The 14,126-nt window shown below is 34.1% G+C and overlaps 1 protein-coding gene across 5 annotated transcripts in view; it reads left to right on the top strand.

Moving 5' to 3' along the window:
* PTPRK (protein tyrosine phosphatase receptor type K) overlaps positions 1-14,126 on the top strand; it is a 559,501-nt gene that overhangs the window by 123,261 nt on the left and 422,114 nt on the right. For all 5 annotated transcript variants that reach the window (XM_054556726.2, XM_054556728.2, XM_024247798.3 and 2 more), the window contains 1 exon segment: positions 432-554. In XM_054556726.2, the coding sequence (XP_054412701.1) occupies positions 432-554 (123 nt within the window).

The raw sequence follows: 14,126 nt of genomic DNA, 5'->3' as shown, positions 1-14,126 counted from the left end.
TTTCATTTTTAGTAAATCTCTGCTTTCGTTACTTCATTCTTTCCTCGCTTTGGTGTGGGTTTTGTCCAGTTCTTTGTTCAAGACGCCAAGAACCTGGAAAACTTGCAGTCAAGATCCTCTACCAGTAACACTTTGTATATTTCAAGAAAGCCTGACTTACGCATGTATCGTCTATTATTTTTAATAATTCGAAATCTGTGCCTCAGTCTTCCTTCTGGGGCTCACATGGGCTTCTTTTTCAAACAGAAAGTACTGATAGAAATTTATTGTTCTGTGAAAATTTAAAGAGAATAGTGATAAACAGGAGTACCATTTATTATTAAGATTGTGAGTAACATTTATATATATCAATGTAACATTTCCTTCTCCAGAACTTTCGTTATGTTTGGAAAATCTGTTTAGAATGTAACAGTAGTCTTCTTTTCTCCTAGGTGGCTGTACTTTTGATGATGGTCCAGGGGCCTGTGATTACCACCAGGATCTGTATGATGACTTTGAATGGGTGCATGTTAGTGCTCAAGAGCCTCACTATCTACCACCCGAGATGCCCCAAGGTGAGAGTCACTGTTTAGTCAGTGTTGGGGGAATAGTTTTGCAGTGTCTATGATTTTCTTATTTAAGGTGTAACAACAATAATTTAATGGTTATAATAAGCTAAATTATTGTGCTACTGGATCACGTCTAAGAGCCTTATTCTTTGCCTTTCCCTTAATAACTTTCTGTAATTCTGTATTCCTTGTTATTTGTCTTTGAAAAAAAAAGATAAGTATTAGTGTTTTTTTTACTTAATAAAAACCCAAGTGACAAACCAAAAATCAAAAAATAAAAAAAAAAACAGAATAAACAAAAAAAAATCCTTTCCAAAAAAATCTTAAATGTGGGATCAGCTCTTTTCGTAGTTATTCAATTAAATTATATAGGTTGGATCCAATCAGACTGAAGGGAAAGAATTTTATTACATTGTAAGGAGAGAGGTTGTGTCTTTCTCCCAGTGGTCGTGAGTATGCCAGTGACTCTGAGGGGAGACAGTGTGGAGACAAAAGTGTCAAATGGAGATCTTTTATGTGGGAATTATAGAGAAATAGGGCCAAATCTGTTCTTTTGTTGTTGTTGTTTTTGTTTGATATGGAGTCTCACTCTGTCGCCCAGGCTGGAGTGCCGTGGCCTGATCTCTGCTCACTGCGATCTCTGCCTCCCGGGTTCAAGTGATTCCCCTGCCTCAGCCTCCTGAGTAGCTGGGACTACAGGCGTGCACCACCACGCCCAGCTAATTTTTGTATTTTTAGTAGAGGCGGGGTTTCGCCATGTTGGTCAGGCTGGTCTCGAACTCCTGACCTCGTGATCCACCCGCCTCGGCCTCCCAAACTGCTGGGATTACAAGCCTGAGCCACCGCGCTCAGCATCTTTTCGTTTTTTACCTTACTTTGTTATATCCTTTGATTTTGGGTTTTGTGAGATAATATAATTTATAATTGTTTAAACCAGTGTGCATTGTGTTTCATCTTACTTAGGAAAAACACATTAACATAGGATGTCAATATTTACATACCATTTCATACAATATTGGACTAATAGTTGTGCTTTCAATTCTGCATATTAATCTGGAGCAAATTCCAAGTTCTGTGCATATATGCTTAGCAATAACATTAAATTGTAACATTGAAAATGTAAACAGGAATTTAAAAATACAACATGAAAGAGAACAAACTCTTTTCCTTCCAATATTTAGAAAGAAACAAAAATAGTACATAATTATATATTATATATAGTCATGTTATATAATATACATCATTATGCTATTATAATATATAATATAATTAATGTGCTAATTGCTTAGTACTAATAATTTAGGTTTCAAAGTATATTCAGTATTTTTATTATGATTAAAAATGGTTTAGAATTAATTTTTCTACAAAATGAGTAAGTCCTTCTTGAGTGAATTTTAGATATGACAATTTTAGACATAGCCATTAGAAGTGAAAATGTTAATTCTGCTTATTGAAGGGAGAAAATTCTATCAGCAGCATCCCTGAACTTGCTGATTAATATGATTAGAAAAACAAAAAGTGAAAACATCAACAATAAACAATTTATCACAAGCATGCAAAGTAAATAAAACCTAAAAGTTACATTTCTAAATGTAATTTTTGGTTTGTAAATGAATATGGTAAATATTTCCTTGAAAAATTTTGTGTTGGTTCCCTTGTGATGTGTACTTTTATAATAGAATGAATTAAATTTGCTTTTTACTCTGAACTGTCACTTTCCGTGATTGAGTAGGCAAATGGTTATTTTTGAGGCTGAACTGAGCCATAATTTCCTTTGCAGAGGGAAAATTGGGACTGTGTGGTTGACACTCTTTGCTTCTTATATTTGACCCCTACTTTGTCAGCAGACTCATTTAATTTTGTGCATAGATTTGTATTTTTTCTTTCAAAGGTATGTAACCTTATTTTCCTGGTGCATTTTAATTAAACTACTGTAATTTTTCACCTGAATTTTCTCTGTGGTATATTTAGACTAAACTTTTCATATAAAATTAAAGGGGGTGGGTGGGCTGGGATGCACAGATTTTGAATGTTTATCATCATAGAATAATAAGAAAGATGTTGATTTATGGAAATGTTACCATTGCTAATTACCATTGATGGTGGGTAATGAATAGTTGAAGAATTACTGCTCAGATGACCTTGTTGGCTCACCTTTGATGAACAGCTTAATCGGTGGTTACAGTACAGGATGATATGCACAGAAAATGAAAGCATTTGAAATTCAGCCATATCTTCCAATTAATAGGACATTAAGTAATTAATCATGCAGAGGAGGGAAAAAGGTCACGGCCACTTTGCCGAATGAAACTGTGTTTAGTCTTCAGAGAGGTGAGAGAAAGCACTCACGTATATTATTCCTTTAGTCATCTCTTTTTATAATAGATACTATTTTTTTCATTTTCCTTCTGATATTCCTTTAAAGTGCTGACTGAATATTCCTTGCTCATAAATTGGCGTAAAGGAGACATTTAGATTTTTCATACTAAAATGTTATGATCTTTTTATTGTCACATAAATTAGCAAGCATGCTTATTTTCTTTATGTACTTTAAAAACACACACAAACAAAAACAAAACAAACAAGAAACCCCAGATGTTTGGGAACTCTAAAAGCTGGCTCTCCAAACCTAACTTGTTATTGAACTGTGTGATACTTGGTGCTGTTAACTGGCTTCTGTTTATTAACCTTTTTGGACTGAAAGTCAAGAGTGAGAGAAAAAAGGATGAATAAATAGATTAGAATGAAAGAAGACTGAAGATGGATAGTAGAGAATAATAGAAAAAAAGAAAATTGTTTCTATTCATGAGGAGATACAGTACTATCAATCATTGCTTAAAATGTTCTCCAGCAGTTCCTACTTACTACTTACTACACAGTTCCACATACTAGTTTGGTCAGATTACAATGATGATGACTGAAAGGTCTGCCAAATAGAATAAAAAATAGCATGCAGAAGAATGAGTACTTCATAAGACAGTTCTAATGTCCCCAAATCATATAAATTATGAACACCTACTTAACTCAGTCATCAAGGAAATGCATATTTAAAACACAGTGAGAAATTACTGTACAATCAGTGGAAAAATGAAAATTTTAATTCCAAGTGTTGGTAAGAATGTAGAGTAAGTAAAACCCTCTAATACTACTGTTGGAGCATAAATCTGTACAACCTTATGACCAGCAAATCCATTCTTGGGTATAAGCCCAGCAGGACTGAGTATACATGTTCACCAAAAGACAAGTGCAAGAATGTTGATAGCATCAGCATTCATAATAGTTCCAAGCTGAAAACATCCCAAATGTCTGTCAGCAGTGCAATGTATAAATAAATGGTGGCATATTCATAAAGTGGAATATTGTACTGCAAATAAATGAAAGAACCATTACTTTATAAAATAACATGAATGAATTTCGCAAACACAATCTTAAGGGAAAGAAAGCAGATGCAAGAGAGTATGTATTATATACATTTATATAAATTATGTAAGTTTCAGAAACAGGCAAAGCTAATCAATGATATTAGAAATCAGCATATTATTTACCTGAAGGAGGGTTTGGGTAATGATGGTTAGTGCTTGTCAGGTGGCATGAAGGAGTCTTCCAGATGCTGGTGATATTCTATTTCTTAATCTGGATGGCGTTTTACAGTTTGAGGTGTGCTGAAATCTGTAAAAAGTCATTGAGCTGTGCAATGATGAGTTGTGTACTTTTCTTTATGTATCTGATATGTCAGTGTAAATTGACAAAAAATAAAACCAATGCACACAAGGCTGGGAAACTAAAATGATAAATAAAATGTCATGGATTAGAACAAAAGATATAAAATAGATATCCTCAAATGGGTCCAAACTTCTAGTTTTCTTACCATACTGGATTCTCTCCTCCCTACTAAAAAAAATACTGTGTTCGCTGATATCTTTGTATGGGCCTTGTATTGTTCTTTTCCCTCTGCTGAAATATTTCTTTGTCTACTTATCCATTCATTAATCTCTTACCCATTTTTACTGTGTCTTCTCACGTTCTGCCTGCTTTGAGAAGATTTTCCTGACTGGCTTGAAACTCTATTTCTTCTATCCTCCTATCAGAAGATGCAGCCCACTGTACTATGTACTACTTAAATTGTAGCTATTTTTATAGTATATTTCTTATATGTCCTTCTGTCCATTAGACTATAAGGTCCTTATGAATGGCTGGGCGTGGTGGCTCACGCCTGTAATCCCAGCACTTTGGAAGACCGAGTTGGGCGGATCACGAGGTTAGGAGTTCGAGACCAGCCTGAGCAACATGGTGAAATCCCCTCTCTACTAAAAATAGAAAAATTAAGTCAGGCGTGGTGGCAGGCGCCTGTAATCCCAGCTACTCAGGAGGCTGAGGCAGGAGAATTGCTTGAACTGGGAGGCGGAGGTTGCAGTGAGCCGAGATCAGGCCACTGCACTGCAGCCTGGGTGACAGAGCGAGACTCTGTCTTAAAAAAAAAAAAAAAAAAAAAAGTCCTTATGAACATAGACCATATTTTTTTTGTCTTTTATTTCTCAAAAACAAATTATTTTTCTTAGACAAAAGTGTCAACTTCTGTAATGTAAGTTTTAAAATATTTTTGTCAAGAATTAAACAAGAGGTTTTTCCTCGTTAGAAAATTAATTGAATTCAAAAATACCCCATTTACCAAACATTATATTGAGTTGAGATTTTTATATAATTGTACATTTACATAATTATTAAGATTTGACCTTTGTCTTTATAAATATTACCTGTCTATATTGGATACACTTAAATGTTGTTAATTCTACCAAAAAAGGGTACTCTTTTCATATTTCTTTCTCTCTTTTTGACTTTTGCTTGTCAAATTCCGATCTTCTGTCCCTCAAAAGTCTATTGTATATATATTTTCAGAACCCATAGAGAATGAGAGCTGTTGCATGGAACTAGAAATCATTCTTTGATCTCAAAGACATGTGTGTTCTTGACATTTTCAATTTTTTTTATGCTTATGACCTCATGAAATAAATTTATTTGACCATTTTACTATATGTTCTCTCCTAGATCTGAGAGTAGGGATTGTGATTGACATCTCAGTACATTTATCTTTGACTGTAATTATAACTGCTTTTTATTTTTAACAGGTTTTAGTAAAATAGCTAATTGAATTTTAGTTTAGAGTCTCTAGAGAACTTATTTGATAGTATTTAAAATTACAACTGAATTGTATCCTACCTTCAGTCTAGTGTTTTCACTGATAATAATGAAAATAACTGTACAGAGTTCTTTATTTAAAATGCACACACTGTATATATAGTAAAAAATGAAAGCCCTTTGTCGTTAAATTACTCTGGAGATTGAAGTAAGGAACCATTCCTCCTCCCTTATAAAACTTAGTGAGGTCTGATTCAGTAGTTTAAGGCCATATGTCTCTAAGTGTTTTTCAGAGGAGCCACCTTGATGGAGCCAGGTGGTATACAGAAAAGGGTAGGGGTGAGAATGTAGGGGATTATAAAACAGATAATTCCAGGACCATTCTTCAATTATTTATTTGGAGAGATTTGGTGCGCTTTTTTATTCAGTGGGGAGCATGCGTGGGTCACATGATTTTGTACCTGGCTTTCTTCTGATAGTGTGATGAAGTGAAAATTAAATAAGACATTGGTGTCCATAATTTGATGCATACAATAAAAGGTATAGGTAACATGATTTCAGCTAAGTTTCCTAAGTAATAATATGAGTCTCTTAGTTTTATAAGAGAAGATTTAGTAATAATTTATTTAATTTAGTAATAATTTATTAAAATAATGTTATATATGCCATGGAACACATTTTAATACATCTGAGAACAAATTTCAAGGAAGTTCTTATGTTGACTTATGCTTTCTTTCTCTCTGGGAACAGTGATCAGTTATTAAAAGTAGTGGATCACTTTGACTAATATTTTCATCTCCCTATTATAGATGATTAATAAAAAAGCATATGTTTTTTGCAAGGTCATAAATATGAAAAATCTCACACAGCTGGATTAACAGAATTATTTGACAGTGTATCTTCCAGAGACAAAACATGGCAGCGAGTGGTAGAATAAAGTTCTGTGCATATAGGATTGGCAATGAATATTGGCTTGCAATATTATCACTAGTTTTGTGTTAGAAGATTGAGAAAATCAGGCCAAAATGTTGGTTTACTTTCTTTTTGTCATCTACTTAGCATTGTCTGTTAACACAACCAAAGAGAGTGTGTGTGTGAACATGTGCAGTCGTCCTAAGGGGAACTGAGAGATTTGGTGGTAGTGGGGAGAGGAAGGGCTTAACATGAGGCCATTAACACAGATGGGAAAACCTCAAAAAGTACTGGATATAGGTGTTAGATTCTAAGGAGCCTGAAAACTTCAGATGTTTAAAGTTGGAAGGTTATGCATCATTCAATGATTTTCAGATTTTTTTTTTAAGTAATAGAATTCTTTTTTAAAAAAATAATATTTTCTATCACTTTAATATTTAAAATCAATGACAAGGAATGAATGGTCCTGGAACTTACCTGTTTTATAATCCCCTACATTCTCACCATCTACCCCTTTCTCTATACCACCCTGGGTCCATCAAGATGGCTTCTCTGAAAAACACCTAGAGACATATGGCTCCAAAGGGCAGTTTGAAAACAATCATGTTGCAAACTCAAGCACTTTTAGATAAGCATCTCTGAGATGAAAGTACTTACTACTATTAGCTACCACTTACTGGTCACTTACTGAGTTTTACTATGTTAGGGACATGACATATATCTTTTAATCTTACAAGAGCCTTATAAAATTGGTGATATTTTAGAGATAAGTGGAGTGAATATCTTAACAGCATATCTACCAGAGACAAAACATGGCAGAGAGTGATAGAATAATTGTCACCCAGGGGCAGAATTGGAACTTAGATCTGTCTGTCTAATATAAAAGTTACTCTTGTTCCGGTACCACCGTGCTTCATCATTGTAGTTGAGTTGACAAATTTCCTTGACTTGGGCATGGACATTTATTTAAATCCACTATATAATGAGCTATATAATTTATTTGATTTAATCCAGAATGATCTTCTACCACTTCATTTAAAATACTTCTTTCCACAATTTGAAAGCTTTAAATGACTGTTTCTTACCCTTTGTGGGAAATGGAATCTGAGACTCACTGTTGTTTGGAATTGCCGCCAAACTTCAGAATTTTCTCTATGATATTCTCATCCCTTGGGGAGACGCTTTGCCCTTCCTTTGATTTACCTGTATGTTATTTTTAGTTATTTGATAAACACTTGCTGCATGTCTGTTTAAGCAACCTTTAGAAACACATATATTATCTGCTGTCTCATTAGAGCATGTATGGTAAAAGAAAAAATCGTGGATGGAAGGAATCAGACTAAAGTCTAGGGTTTGAAAATAATTTTAAGTCTTTGTTTGCAGTGAAGTATTTTAGGATGAGAATTATGGGCTTATTTCAATGTGCTCTTCCAAACCATGTTATCTTCTGTCTATTGATGCTTTTGCCCTCTGCACACAGAGGATAGTTTGCCACATTTGAGTTGCTTATTAAAAACAGTGGGAGTTGGAAGCAGTGCAAGGTGAGAGAGTGAAAGGCTGTAATGGACTACTTGAAGGGTGAGCCACCTAATGAAGGCTGGTTTTTAATGTAAGGACTATTACCCTTAAGGACATAAATGCAACATGAAAAATATCTAAATTACAGTGGACGGAAATGGCATGCTGAGACTGGAATTTTTTCCTGATATTTCAGGTACATAATGCATCTAAGTTAGATATGTCCTAATATATTTCAGGGGAAAAGAATAGCCTAGTATTAAAAAAAAAGGAAAAATAAATGAATATAGGTGTCAGTGCTAGAGAACTTCCAACCTCCTAGATGAATTAAGATAAGAATACACAGCAATTTCAAAGACTATAGACACCTTTCACATATACCTTAAAATCAATACATAGTCCAAAGACTCAAAATTACTTTTCCCTGGTAGGAGTGTGACCGAAAATACAGTTATGACCTTATACTTCTCCTCTCCAAAAATAAACTTGACTCAAGATAGGTAGGTCCTATCTCAGTTTAAAAGCTTATTATCTTTCAAACACAAGAAGAATGCCAGGGAAATACATACACACACACACACACACACACACACACACACACACATACACACACAAAATCAAAACAAGAAAAGGTAGGTAACTAGGAATTATTAAAAATATATGTGATATTAATTATCTCATATAGTTAATGTGAAAAATATGGAGTTGTGATTATATATTAGATTATCATTACGTATAAAAGATGCTTTAAAATCTTGGAAGAATGTTAGTTTTCCAACCTAGTTTCTGCCAAGAGTGGTATGTTGTAAAGACCTCTACTCCCTCCCCAAAAAGGAAATTATTGGCTGAGGTATATTTTTCAATGAAAAGTGAACATTTTCTAAATTTAGAGCATATGACATCTTAGAAATGCTCACAGCATCATGAAATCTCCACCTAGCAATGCTGATTAAAAAGATGCTGGCTTGCTTTTTCTAGGTTTATGAGAATAAAATTAAATAGGACAGTTTTACAAACTTCATCAAGCTGGTTATGTATTTCTGTATGTTATTTAAGAGTTGGAGATTAAATAGGAAAGTAGGGTGGCAATTTTGACTATTCAAAAGTTATGTTTTGAGTGTGTGATTTTTATCCATGTTAGGTCAGACTTACTGGATACTTAAAAAATAATTCTCTGACTCCTTCTGTCTGATCCCAAGCATTTAAAATATGTCATTTCACTTAATCCTCCCAAAATGCCTTTGGAATATGTATTTACATCATTCTGTAGATGAAGGAACGGAAGTCAGGCGAGCCTAAGTAAATTATCAAAGGTTTTATGTCTTGGGAAAGGCAAGGCTAGGAATCCAGGTATGTAGAGATATAGTATAAGGATTTAACTTTTGAACTTTATAAAACAAGTATATGTAGAAATCTTTCTTTAGAGACTGCAGCAAAAAGCTTCAGGGCTGACTTGGAGGTGTGACAGAAGTTGTATCTCTTATGCTTTTTCCAGCGCAAGTAATGGGAAGCACAACTAGAAATGTGTTTAAACCATAAAGAAGGCTACTTTCACATAACAAAAGGTCCAGAGTTGGCTGAGTCAGTGGCTCAGTGATTTCATCAATAATTCAGATTTTTTCCTTATCTCTTTGCTTCTCCATTCCAGTAGGTCATCTTTTTACCTCAGGCTATCTCTCTTTAAAGGTCTAAAATCTACGGCTATTCCAGGTACAAAATTCAGACACAACAGTATCCTGAAGAAAAAAAGGTTCTTAGTTGTCTCCTCCTTATAAGTATCAATAAATAAACACAAAAAACTTTCCTGGGATGCTCTTTGATACAGATATGTTAGTATAGATCTGTAAGTAGAATTTCAAAGCTGTGGGATTTAGAAGAATGCACAAATAAAGCGTTTATTAAAACAGCATCGTATTCTCTAATGCAAGCTTGTCTAACCTGTGAGCCCCATGCTGCCAAATGCCCATGGCTTTGCATATGGCCCAGCACAAATTTGTAAACTTTCTTCAAACATTATGAGATTTTTTGCTTTTTTTTTTTTTTGTAAGCTCATCAGCTGTCGTTAGTGTTAGTGTATTCTTCTTCTTCCAGGGTGGCCCAGGCAAGCCAAAAGATTGGATGCCCCTGCTCTAATGCGTTGTTCAGCCTAGCATCAGGTTTCCCTTAATTTCACGCATATGTTGCATATGCGGTATCTTCCTACCCCTAGTAAACTTACCTTACCTTTCTAACCTACCATTGTTACTCACAAGAATTTTTCTTTCTCTCTTGTTTTCCTTATGATTTTTATGATGTGGAATAAATAAGGGACCATACTTTATTAAAAAAAAAAAACCCTCCAAAACGAAGAAAGAGTCAAGTGTTATACAGTGTGTATGTGAGTATATGCTAAAGATAGATTAATTTATTATTGGGGGAACCAGCAGGATAGTAAGACTGGTTCAAAAGATTATAGGAATAAGGGAAACATTTATAATCAGTGAAAGAAAGAATGGTGGAATAAGATTCCTAAATTTTATACTAAATGTCCAGTAAGACAATCAAAGTGAAACCACTTTGATTTGTCTGTCTTTACTAACAGACAAATCATTTTCCTCTGTACTAGACAAAATTTGTTTGCGTTATTATGAGTATCATTTGTGTTACTATAAATGTTCTACAAGTTGTCTTTTCTCACAGAGTTGTAAAATATCTTAATCAGTGGTAATTAGTGACTCAGATGAAGCGACATACTTTTAAATAATTAGCTAATCATTTGGTGAAGGATATACAGTCATTCTTGTGCTGGGTCCCAAGTTTTGAACATTTTTTCTTAAAACTTCCCCCTTAGGATCATAAATATTATCCAAGGATGATTCTTGTTAAAAACAACAAAAAAAGTGGTCTCCTTTTGTTTTTGTGTGATTTATTTATTTATTTAGACAGAGTCTCGCTGTGTCACCCAGGCTGGAGTGCAGTGGTGTGATCTCGGCTCACTGCAACCTTCGCCTCCTGGGTTCAAGTGATTCTCCTGCCTCAGCCACCCGAGTAGCTGGGATTACAGTCATGCACCACCATGCCCAGCTAATTTTGTATTTTTAGTAGAGATGGAGTTTCACCATGTTGGCCAGGCTGGTCTCAAACTCCTGATCTTATGTGATCTGCTTGCCTTGGCCTCCCAAAGTGCTGGGATTACAGGCGTGAGCCACTGCACCCAGCCTGTTTCCTTTGGATAGGTGCAGCAAGAAGTGTTTATTGACATGAGCCTTGTAGTAGAATTGAAATATCCAGTGCCACGCAATATTAAACAATTAGTAAGAGTGGAACATTCACATCTTTTTGAAGATTTCATTAGAAATCTAGAATTGTGTTTTCAGTAGCCTTTATTACTTCAGAGTATTTTAAAAAACAAATCTTGGCTGCTGCTTTTCAGAAGCTTAGGAACCAACTCAAAATAACCATCTCCATTAGGAGTATTTCACTTGAAGTACTTATAAATGTGGGTGAATTCCTTCCTCTTTTATGTCTCCCAAATGAGCTGAGCTTCCTTGCTTGCCAGGGATTAACTATTTCCTCTCAGGCTGGGACCCTATAAACTCAGACTAGGTAACAGACCCTGTTACTGAGAGGGCTCTATAGGTATTGATTGTTTCCACATATGAAATATACAGCCTTTGTCTCTTTGGTGAGCTTACCATATGTGTTTTAGTAAAAAAGTTCTTCTTAATCAAACAATTTGTACAGTTGATTTGTCAAACTATATTCTGGTTAAAAAAGGCTGATTCTTAGTTATTTATCCAGTTAACTGCCATTGGAAGTAAAGAAAAGTAGAAAAAATGTATTACTGAGTATCCTAGATGTCAGTTAGAAGCACATATCAATTAAAGAACCTTTATTAAGTCAAGGATTAAAATTAAATCAAGATAAATAAAAAGCTTTATTATTATATATACCAATCAAAAAAACAGAACATTAAAAATATACTGCAAACCTCCCAAACAAATAATCCCAAATTGATTCACCGCATGAGTTCATTAAGTTATATTTAACTAATTACTTATCTCTTGAATTTGGGGATTATAGTTTATTTCATGAAGTCATCAATCCCAGAAACTCTGGCTTAGTAACCTGATATAGTCTGGCTGATGTGTAGGTGATATCAGCTCTGAAGCTTGTACCCTTGAGGCTGGTCCTTGAAGACATAACAGTTAGATGTACCTGATCTTTGACTTTCTATTGAGGCCAGTATTTGAGGACTTAATTTGTGGAGCCTATAGTTAATAGCAGAGCCTTCAGGCAAGTATGGGAGGAATGCAGAAACCACCTGCTGAATGACTGAATGCTTGTGATTAATTTATTATAGTAATCAACCGTATCATACTAGAAAAGAGAAGAATTCTCCATCAGGGTATAAGACTTACTATTTAATAAGTATTTGTTAACAGCTCCTCTGAAAGTAAGAATATATGGACAGTGACTGTATTAACAGCTTGCCATGTTCTTCCCGTACATTGAATTATTTTGGACACATTTTATATTACCTGAAAAAAATTAATGCACAGAAAGTTGAACTAATCTGATTTGAAGCTCTTTTTTCTGCAAGCCTTATAATGGTGTTGAGCTAATTAAAAATATGGAACATACCAAACAAATTTAATTATTTTTATTGTTCCTAATCTTACAAGGCAAGGAAGTGAATCCCTGCAGTTGTCCAAAGACCTATAGGAAATCACGAAGTCAGATTAGAAGAAAAGACCTCTTGAAATTTTTATTTTTTCTGAATTTATTGTTTTATCATGCAAGGAAGAATCAGAAGTATTATCACAGGAGATTGGTCACTTGATTAAGACAGGTGCCTAAAAACAAGGAATAATACCAGTATTTTAAAATTATTAATATTTATGATAATATTAATTATATTAATATAGTAATTTTGATATTTAAAAATAAAATAGAAGGTAACACAATGATAAGGAAACTCAGCTCTTCCAAGAAATAAAGTTGTATTTGTTTTCAATCATCAAAACCATAATAAAATAAACTTAATGTGTATAATATTATCCTGGAGAGATACCCAATCTTTCCTCAGATTAAACAGAAATTAGGAATAATTTTTGTAACCTCTTTTTAAGAGGAGACTGAAAATACTAAGATCAATTTGTTATTTTAACAGAGATAAAACCTAATTCCAGTCTGGCATTAATATAATATTTGACAGTGAAAGCTTTAAAAAAAAATAAAAATTTTTTCTGGTCACCAAATAATTTATTTCATGATTGCCTTGTATTCAATGCATTTCTTTAAATTCATTATGTTCTGCACCCATTCCATTTGTACTCACTCTAAACTTTTCAAAATATCTATACTATTCTGATGTTTTACCAACTGTTGTATTTGAATGTAACTCAAAACAAACTCTTTCCACTGGTAGTTTTATTTACATCAAGCTTGTCCAACCCATGGCCCACCAGCCACATGTGGCCCAGGATAGCTTTGAATGTGGCCTAACACCAGTGTGGCCTAGGGAAGCCAAAAGACTGGACACCCCTGATTTACATATTATATTGAGTTTTTGAGTCATAAGTAAAAATACTTTCTCAGGAAAAAAAAATAGAAATATTGTCCAAAAGTCTTTGTATTGCGAGATATCTCTATTAAGTTATATGTTGAGAAATATCTCCATTACATTTGGTTTTTAAACCAAGAAAAGGTTTCTATTGATAAAAATAATGGACAAGGCCAACATTTTGTGGACTATCGTGCGTGTGGAACATATCAACGAGAAGTCCACCTTCAACCAGTTGTCAAAGTGAGTCTTGAATGAGAAGGAATATTTATTAGGAAGGGAAAAGTTAATTTGAAATTGTATTTTTGATGGAATTGTTGGTAATGAGCAAGCCTAAAAGGGTAGGAATTTATTTCCTAAACTAGCAGCTAAAGCAACAAAAAAATTATCCTTCTCTGAAAAGTTTAAGAAATAAATTCAATAATAGCTGTATAAAGCATTTGGGTATTTAATTTTTCTCATGTTTC

The sequence above is a fragment of the Pongo abelii genome, chromosome 5, assembly GCF_028885655.2.
Source record: "Pongo abelii isolate AG06213 chromosome 5, NHGRI_mPonAbe1-v2.0_pri, whole genome shotgun sequence".
Classification (NCBI taxonomy): Eukaryota; Metazoa; Chordata; class Mammalia; order Primates; family Hominidae; genus Pongo; species Pongo abelii.
The sequence above is the reverse complement of the archived record's forward strand: the minus strand, read 5'-3'. Positions and strand labels throughout refer to the sequence as shown.